Source organism: Photinus pyralis, unplaced genomic scaffold (assembly GCF_008802855.1).
Source record: "Photinus pyralis isolate 1611_PpyrPB1 unplaced genomic scaffold, Ppyr1.3 Ppyr1.4_LG3b, whole genome shotgun sequence".
In the NCBI taxonomy this organism is placed as follows: domain Eukaryota; kingdom Metazoa; phylum Arthropoda; class Insecta; order Coleoptera; family Lampyridae; genus Photinus; species Photinus pyralis.
Window position 1 is genome coordinate 27101108 of NW_022170510.1, and position 9848 is coordinate 27110955.

The 9848-nt window shown below is 36.1% G+C and overlaps 1 protein-coding gene across 1 annotated transcript; it reads right to left on the bottom strand.

The window, feature by feature from the left end:
- Nucleotides 1-3820: 3820 nt before the first annotated feature.
- LOC116167215 (uncharacterized protein K02A2.6-like) lies at nucleotides 3821-8052 on the bottom strand. Its single transcript, XM_031482486.1, has 2 exons — nucleotides 7369-8052; nucleotides 3821-7317 (listed from the first exon to the last, which is right to left on the bottom strand). Exons 1-2 carry the CDS (start codon nucleotides 8027-8029, stop codon nucleotides 6503-6505), a joined length of 1476 nt encoding a protein of 491 aa, XP_031338346.1. The 5' UTR covers nucleotides 8030-8052; the 3' UTR covers nucleotides 3821-6502.
- Between the last annotated feature and the right edge of the window lie 1796 nt (nucleotides 8053-9848).

Sequence of the window (9848 nt, forward strand, 5' to 3'; positions counted from 1 at the left end):
CTAGATTAAAAAAAAGGTTGATTTGGATTGATATGATGACTATAATATCCGATGAATGTACAACCTCCACTACTGGTAAACGAAGAGCCCAACGTGCTAAACGTACTTGGAGGTCTTTCAGAGAATGTAATCATAACAAAGAGTGATGATCAGTTACTACGGTGAAGGTAATCGCTTCAAGATAATGTCGAAGTTGTTCTACCGCCCAAATGACTGCAAAGTACTCACGTTCCGTCGTGCTATAATTTTGTTCCGCTCGGAATTATGACCTAGATAAATAACAAACTACTCGCTCAGCATCTGGAAAAGTTTGGCTTAAAACGGCTCCTAGCCCATGTACAGATGCATCAGTCTGCAGGACAAAAGGCTTTGAAAAATCCGGGCAATTGAGTACCGGCCGGCACAGTAGATAAAAGATAAATTTTACCAAAGATTCCTCGCACTCACATGTGCATTCAAATTTAACGTTTTTCCTAAGAAGCTTTGTTAAAGGTGCAAAAACTGTGGAAAAGTCAGGAAAGAACCTACGGTACAAACCGCAGATTTATAAGAAAAGTAGGTAGTATATCTTCGGAGAATATCTAAGATAGTCTTGACTTTGTGAGAATTTGGAACATAACCTAAATATTTACGTTCTGAATAATAAAAATGACATTTGGTTTATTTTAAGATTAACCCAGCAGCAATTAATGTATCAAAAACAGTTTTTAAAGTTTGTAAATGTTAGTTAAATCCTGGGATATGATCACAACATTGTCTAGGTAAACCAAAACATTAGGTTGCAATTCAGGTCTTAAAATGGTGTCGATTATGCGATGAAAAATTGCAGGACCATTATTTAAGTCAAAGGGCATGCGTCGAACTGAAAAAGAGACCACGACCAAGTATAGTAAACGCTGTGTAGGGGCGTGATTCCTCAGCAACTTCGATTTGTCAATAAGATGACTTAATATCAAAGGGAACTAAGATACTTGGCATCTCTCGATTTTTCTAAGATGGTGCTAATATAAGGTAAAGGAAAGGCGTCTCGCTCAGACAAAATCTGTAGGTTTTTTGTCTTTGTTCGGAATGCCAATCCGCTGTTCGATGGTTCGATATCTCGATCCCAAAGCATTTCGTCGATATGGTCGTTGATGATCTTTTGTTTAATTGGTTTGACTGGAGAGTACCGTTGCTTGATCTAAGAGGGTTTGTAACTGGTTTTTTGACTAGTAAGACGAGACTACTCGTGTTATATTCCATTATAGCGACACTCGGTTGCGTTGGCGTGGAAGAAGTAGAATTCCAGCAGTCATCGCTAATATTCGGAATAATTCCCGTCATATCCCAAAAATCTACTCCCAGAATTAAATTAGTCGTAAATTAGGAATCACCAATAGATCCAAAAGGACAGTGCGATCCTTTAGGGTAATTGACACAGACACAGTAATGTAACAATAGAATGTGCATCGTAAGTTTGCTACCATACAAGTCGTTTGTCAAATAAATGTACATAAAACTAAGATTTTGTAATTGGGTTGAAATATCTGAATTTATGAAAGAGCGTGAAGCGCCAGAATCTAAAAGTGCCAGAAAAGAAATATGTAAAATTTAATTTGGACATGAGGTCGCAAATCATTTCCTACGTGTAACAAAAAGTAAAATTGGTTTTCGACGAAATGTTTAGAATTTTAGTCTCCTCGATAAACCTCGTGACGACTTAAAGAGCGTTTCTCGGGTCATTTCCCCTAACAAAAACCGCAGCTGCGTACCGTAACACCCTTGCGCCCCACTTCCAGCAGAACGATTGACTTGGTTCGGGGCATTCATCTCGATTATAGCCTAATCTCTGACAATTGAAGCAAGGAGAATTAGCAGTTTCCATCGCATGGAAAAATGAATTTAAAGTTTCACCCCCACTATCACCAGAACATTTCAAACCCCATTTATGTACCCGAGTATTTTGAACTGATAATCTAGGTTGAACTTCTGTAGTGCGTCCATATTGAAAATTATTAAATACGTGCCTCAAAACTCTTCGTAAATTAAATAATATTTAAGTAAAATTCCCAAAAGCAAAATAAAATAGCATCAATAATTGTTTCGATACTGAAAGCATTAGTATTCACAGATAATCGTAACAATCAATGCAACTACCGAGTTCAGGTGGATCATGCATCGGTAGGAATTATGGTAAATTATTGACCATGTTACGTTAACAGTACAATGCAAAATTAATCCCTTTAAGAGGTAGGTACTTAACGATACACTTTATAACACATAGAAGTAAAGGAAGGTCTCCCCTAAATGTTTCGGATGCTTATCTCATAGCCCAAGTGTCCTCACTACATGGTCAGTACAATCAATACAATGGCTTCAAAGTGGTCGTTATCTCTAGATGGAGCCATCTATCAAATCGCTTCAAATGTTACCGTAAACAATAATAATGCTTCGTAATGGAGAAAATAAATCGTTGCAATATATGTCCGATTTTTAGGGAGCTGCGAATAGAAACGTTGAAAATTATCGCTTACCCAAACTTGGCGTCCCGCGCTTCATATCCTAAAACAACGTCCTTTTTGGTAGTTAAATATTGTGACATGTCAAGTATAAGGTTCTTGAAAGTTAAGATCCATTATTGGATTTGCATTTATGTGTGCTCCTACAAAACCTAAAAAATCCGATTTTTTCAAAATATTTCAAAAACCAAAAAAATTGTTCAGGCATTTACTTCTTAAACGCTATCTTCTTAGATTTTTGCTTTTGACCTTTCTCCCATTTAACCAAATTTGTACCTTTCACCCTTTCTAAAATGCGCAAAGTGGCACCCCTTATCTCGGACACTGTATTTTAATACATATTATCAAACTGCTGATGCATTTCGAAATTAGTTTAATTTCAATTACCTATTTGTCACTATTTCATTTCATTAAATGAGGAATTACCCTGAGGATAGATTTATAAATGGGATAGCTAGCAAATCCTAACCCTTTAATTACTATTCTACTCACGTCAGATGCTTCCAAATCAATTTCTTACCACCTGACCTTATAGGTCACGTAGAGCCAATACCTTGGGACAGATATTGTGCAAAAGTAGTTACGTTAACATAAATTGGGAATATAGGTAGTTCCTCTGACTAATCACTCTTACTTTTTATTGTGCAAAAATGAACGATCGGGAAATGAAAAAAAAGCAATAAATGTTTTTTTTCAAATATCCATTTATTTATATAATACTCTTATTTAAATGAGACGCTTCGGTGTTAGTAGATGAATGAAACCGAAATCACTTGCTTGATAAAGTATCAACTGTAAACTGTCAGTTACACACTTGAAGAAAGTGTTACGTAAAATCTCGGATAAAGAGCTTAGTGTACACGATTCAAAGACAAACCGATCATTATCACTGCCTTTAATTGGGAATGTTTAGAAGTTTATCTTGCCGCTGACTCTGAATGTAAATGGTGGACGTATTTAAGCAAAGCAGTTCAATTCCCTTGTAGAGTTATTAATACCCACTAAATAGATTACCTCTGCCTATGGAAGTAAATAGTTAGCTGTAGAAGCCGAGACTTAAGGTTAATCCCCTTTGGAAGAGAATATAGGGGTTTAGTCGATACATCACCGGGTTCAAGCCAAAATTAACAGATCGTAACTTTGTGTTTCCAGCTCGAAAATTCCATTGCCATTATTGAATGTAAACAACCAGGAGCTCTGGAGGTGAGCGGTGTCATAGTGGTAAACTGTGGGGTAATTTGAGTTTGATTGAATTTCTATTTTAAGGATGTTATGTTTCTGACTTCCGGGTTCGACAGTTCATAAATAAATAACACTTCAGATCCAAACTAACATTTATTCTGCGAGAAAACTAAACTTGTATACAGACAAATTGTAAGTATAAACGACATTGTTGGACTTCCCGATCTTGCCAACCTCTATACACTAAAAATTCCTGAAATAGGTACATAACATTCCCTCCTTCTAAATCAAACTTACAAATTTAATCTATCCGGAGCTCTTATAGTTCTAGTTGAACGTCTCAATGGTATCTCAGGTGTGCCAGTGTAATCTGTATCAGTATTTACTTTAATTTCATTTTGTATTTCTTCGCTTACATTAGGTTTTATTTTTTTATTAGGTTCTGTGATTTCTGGAAGATCCGAGTTACCATTTTGGACATTCTCACATGGTTTACTTAGTTGTATAACCTTAGGTATATTTAATTCAATAGTTTCGGGCATACTGGTCATTTCTGAGTTCACGTTTCTCTTTCTCAAATCATCCGCGTGATACACCTTGAATAATCCCCCAACATCCACCAAGTATGTAACCAAACTTAATATCTTTATAATAGAACCTTCAATCCAATTTGGAGAGCCTTTATTATTTTTGATATACACCTTCTCTCCTTCGCAAAACAATTTAGTTATAGGGGATGTTGTTTTATTTGAGGTTTTTGGGTTTCTCCAATTTCCTGGTTTAATGAAATCTAATCGGGTACGTGGTTTTTGTTTAAAAATACACTCTGATGGAGTCATACCAGTAACAGTACTAGGAGTGTTTCTATATGCAAATAGTAAATTTGTCAATTGCTGATTAATTGTCAATTTCGATTTATTATTGTCAAACAACTGTTTCGACAGTAATTTTTTTACAGTTTGCACATTTCTCTCTGCCGCGCCGTTAGATTGTGGATGGTACGGTGGAGTTTTAACTGGCTGGATACCATTTGCAAGACAAAACTTACTAAACTCAGAAGAATTGAAGGGAGGACCATTATCACTAACTAATTGTAAGGGTAATCCCAACATAGAAAAAGTTACCTTCAATTTTTCGATGGTTTGTAGAACATTTGTACTAGACATGAGATGAATGTCTAAAAATTTTGATTTACTATCCACAATAATTAAGAATGTTAGTCCATTTTTGTGAAAAAAATCTATATGAACACGCTGCCACACATTATCTGTTGTTGGCCAAGAGTGCAACGTACGCTCAGATCCACTATTTTGAAACGCTTGACATACCGCACAAGAGCTGATTACCTTAGTGATATCGTCAGATAACCCAGGCCACCACAATGCAGATCTCAACAACATTTTTGTTTTTACGATACCAATATGTTGTTCGTGAACCAACTCTAAAACCTTAGATCTCAGCAATTCTGGAATAACAACTCTAATACCCCATAAAATACAGTCATTGTTAATGGATAGTTCATTTCGCCTAACCCAAAATGGTTTAAACTGTGGACTTGATTCCAGACTTGGCCATCCGTTTTTAATATAATCAAGGATTTTTATCAATGTTTGATCTTTCCTTGTCGCATTTGCAATATCATTAGCGGACATAGGAATTTCATCAACTAAATTGAATGAATTTACTCCTAGATCAATATTAGTGCCATTGGGTAGCGGCAAACGTGATAAGGCATCTGCGTCAACTAAATCTTTACCCTTCCGATACTCAATTTCATAATCGTAAGCTGATAATATTAGTGACCAACGTACCATTCTAGCTGATGCAGTAATTTGAATTCCTTTCTTAGCATTGAATATACTTAGTAAAGGCTGATGATCAGTAACGAGAGTGAATTTCCGCCCATATAAATATTTATGAAATCTTTTCACTGCAAATATAATGGCTAGAGCTTCTCTTTCGACTTGAGCATAATTTCGCTCTGCCTCAGAAAGAGTAGCGGATGCATACATGATAGGTCGCTCGGAACTATTTACACGGTGACACATAACTGCGCCCACACCATACTGACTCGCATCACAAGTAACATAGATAGGTTTAGTCGCATCGTAATGCACGAGAATATTATTATCTAGAATCAATTTCTTACTTAGTTCAAACGCTTGTTTACACTTGATACCCCACAAAAAAGAAACCTGTTTTTCTAATAACTGATAAAGTGGACGTAGCTGCGTAGATAACATAGGTAAAAATTTATTGTAAAAATTTAATAAACCCAGATACGACCGTAATTGTGTTATATCTTTGGGCTCAGGAGCGTTTATGATAGCTAAAACCTTTTCCTGTGTAGGATGAATACCCTCGGCATCTAACACATGCCCTAAATAATTTACAGTGTCTACAAAAAACATACATTTGTTGAGGTTTACTTTTACATTATACTTTTCTAATCTTGATAAAACTTCAGCCACTTTTTCATAACAGGAACTCATGGTATCCCCATAAATTAAAATATCATCAATATAACAGTGTACATTTGACAATCCCGACAATATGCAGTCCATTACGGATTGAAATACTGCAGGTGCTGTAGATATACCATACGTAAGTCTGTTAAACCGGAAAAGCCCCAAATGAGTGCTTATAGTTAGTAGCTCCTTAGATGTATCGTCTACTTTTAATTGTTGAAAAGCACCAGTAAGATCTAAGACTGTAAAAACTTTACCTCCTGCCAAGGATGCAAATATATCCTCCGGATTTGGTAAGGGGTGATGATTTGTTTCCAAAACACGATTTACTGTGACGCTAAAATCACCACAAATTCAAAATTCACCATCCTTTTTTGGAACCACCACAATAGGTGATGCCCAATTGCTAAATTCTACACGCTCTAAAATACCTGTGCTGACCATTGCTTTTAATTTAGCTTCTACCTTAGGTTTTAGTGCATATGGCATCGAGTATGCTTTTCTAAATATAGGCTGACTAACCTTAAGTATTAAACTAACACAAACATCATTGATACACGACAATAAATTTCCATCAAAGACCTTTTCAAACCGTTTCTTAATAAGTGTTTCATAACTTCCTCTAGTTGCTAATGTACTTTTATCACATTTAACCTGATTTACGACACAAAATTTTCTTTGCCACTCAGGCCATAACACATCTAACCAATTTCGGCCTAACAAAGGAATAAAAATTTTCTCTGAATTAATTACAGTTATAGGCAACAATAACATTTTTTTCTTAAATACTGCATTAACCTGAATTTCACCTAAAGCTGTTACTTCCTGACCTGTGACTACATTTAATCTATAACCAGCTTTTCTCAATTTCAAGTCTTTAAATTTTGTATCAAAAATACTAACGGGTATTATTGTTTTGCATGCTCCCGTGTCAATTTCAAATTTCATGCTTTTACCTTCTACTAATAAAGTAGTTATGCACGGACACTCGACTTTATGTAATTCTTGTACATGCGCTAAAGGATATAAATCGCCTGACAGTAGTTCCTCTTCGGACTGTACCTCTTCCGTAGAGTTTTCCTCGATGGCTTTGGCTCCATAAGTTTTATTTCGACACACGGTGGATGTGTGCCCCTTCCTTTTACAAGCATAACATTCCCAATTGACAGCTGGGCAATTGACTGGGTTGTGAAATCGACCACACCTAAAACATGACTTACTTGTCGCTTGAGACTGACTAGGCTGCGACTGGTGTTTAATGCGAGACTGACTTGACGATCCACTTGACGACCCACTTGACTGGTATTTATTTCTAGTGGTATCCCGACTCTTCTGATTAAATTTATTGACAAATCCATGATCCATAGACTTCGCTTGCTGCTCGGCCAGTTCCATTGCTAATGCATCGGTACATGCCATTTCAAACGTAAGACTTTTCGTCGATAACAACTTCTTTTGAATGTCCTTTCGCCGCAATCCACAGACTAATTTATCCCTACATGCGTCATCCCAGAATGTACCAAAACTGCACGTACTTGCGAGATTTCGAATTCGTACGATGAATTCTCCCACGGATTCTGCTTCGTTTTGATTTGCGGAGTGAAATTTATATCTTTCCGCGATCGTTATCCTCACCGGACTGAAATGCTGTGATAATTTATCCACCATTTCTTTATATGACAAATTTGCTGGTGATGTTGGTGCTGAGAGATCTTTCAGGATACTATAGGTTTGACCTCCAATTAAGGTTAGGAACAGGGGAACTTTTCTATCATCCGGGACATCATTGCATAAAAAATATTGTTCCATTCTCTCTTTATATTCCTCAAAGTTGCCTGTTTTAGGATTGTACTGCTCAATTGTACCTACTAACGAAATCATTTCTTTGTTTTCCCGCCACGCGACTTGACCGACACTTATGACCTTTGACGTATTTGGACCTACGACTGTTCACTATTACAATTTACCACTATCTCGTCGCCAATTCTGTTATGTTTCTGACTTCCGGGTTCGACAGTTCATAAATAAATAACACTTCAGATCCAAACTAACATTTATTCTGCGAGAAAACTAAACTTGTATACAGACAAATTGTAAGTATAAACGACATTGTTGGACTTCCCGATCTTGCCAACCTCTATACACTAAAAATCCCTGAAATAGGTACATACATGCAATATTTACTTTATTACTCAAATGTGATCATTGTTCATAATTAGTTTAAATCTTGCACTGTTGTTTACAATGGACTGTGTCACGTTCATCGGTGAATGGCAGAAATTAGTGTCACAATGAATTCAAAATGAATACCTTTCTCACAGTTTCGGATAGAAATACAATTACCCTTCGTACATTGCATGTAACAGGTGGCAAGCAAAGTATTCTCCTTGCCCAGAAGTTGTCGAAAATGAATATTCGGGATTGACTGATCTCTGTTACAACGGTTTCATATTTACACCTACATATGTGTAACCGTTTAAATTAATTTGAAATGTTTGGGGTATTTCATAATCTTTATAAGAATCGGTGAAATTCTCTAATTCTAATCGTCGCACAAAAATGTAAAACCTTGCCCACTTAATTATAGACAATAATACAAAGCTAATCATGCAAAGCCACTTGCACTGGAATAGTCCGTATAAGCATTGAATAAAAATAGTGTTTTTTATTCAATGGTATAAGCGATCATGTTGGGTAACCTCGAATCAAATTCATTAAAACCAAAGGAAGAGATAGTGGGATGCACATAAATAGATAAGGTAATACATAAGTTGAGCAAGATAAAACCAGCGTTTGAGGAACTGAATTAAAAGGAGTAAAGGGGTTTTATGTTCACCTTCCAAGCATAGATGAACGTTCCAAATGTTGAATTCTTCCGCAGATTGCTACCGAAACTAAACAAGTAGGTGCATTTAAAAGTGACGTTAATCCCTTTTAATGTCGACATTAGGGGAGCTTTTTACAGAATGACTGTCATTAAATTAACGACGGCGCGTCTCACATAATTTAAATGAATGGGTAGGAAACTGTGATAATGAACCATTTTACTGTGTAGAGAAATTATGCAATTCCAAAATTAAAACTCATTAACACTCCACTCCAGTCCTGATAACTAGAATCTGCAGTTCAGCGAGTTACACGTTATGACATCCTAAAAAAGAGATTTGCTGCGATGTATGCAAAATATCGACGCGAACAGGCTGAAAATACTCGTTTGAAGTCATTTGCAAGGCTTTTTGTGTAGTTTTTTGTATGTGAAACATTAATAACGTTGCACGCACGTAGATTGTAATCTTAACACAGTGTTTTTACAATTCCTATTTGAATTATTGTAAATGCAAAGATCCTTTAGGGTCATTACCGATGATTCTCACGGTGATTACCTAACCGCTTCATAAATTATTAAATTGACAAGGCAGCAGAGCGAATTCGAATTTCTATTCACGAAATGTCAATTGATCATTGTTTAGAGATCAATGAGATGTAAAATTTAAACACGCACGATTTGTAGTGAACAAATTTCATTCTAGTAGCTGTGGTGTCTAATTGCTTATTCCTTTGCTATATCCACTAAAGCGCTTGCTTCAAAGGATAGACAAAAGGCCACTAGTGGAGAATTCAGTTGAACCGTATTACAGTCTTATTTCATTTACTATAAAGCGCCTAAATGAGGGCACTTCCACAATATTTAACATTTTTT

Bases quoted from the DNA above. Each gene is read 5' to 3' on its own strand.
- LOC116167215 (XM_031482486.1), bottom strand. From the start codon at position 8,029: ATGATTTCGTTAGTAGGTACAATTGAGCAGTACAATCCTAAAACAGGC. The intron at 7,318-7,368 runs GTAAGTCATGTT...TCAATTGCCCAG, and splicing joins TAGTCAGTCTCAAGCGACAA to CTGTCAATTGGGAATGTTAT.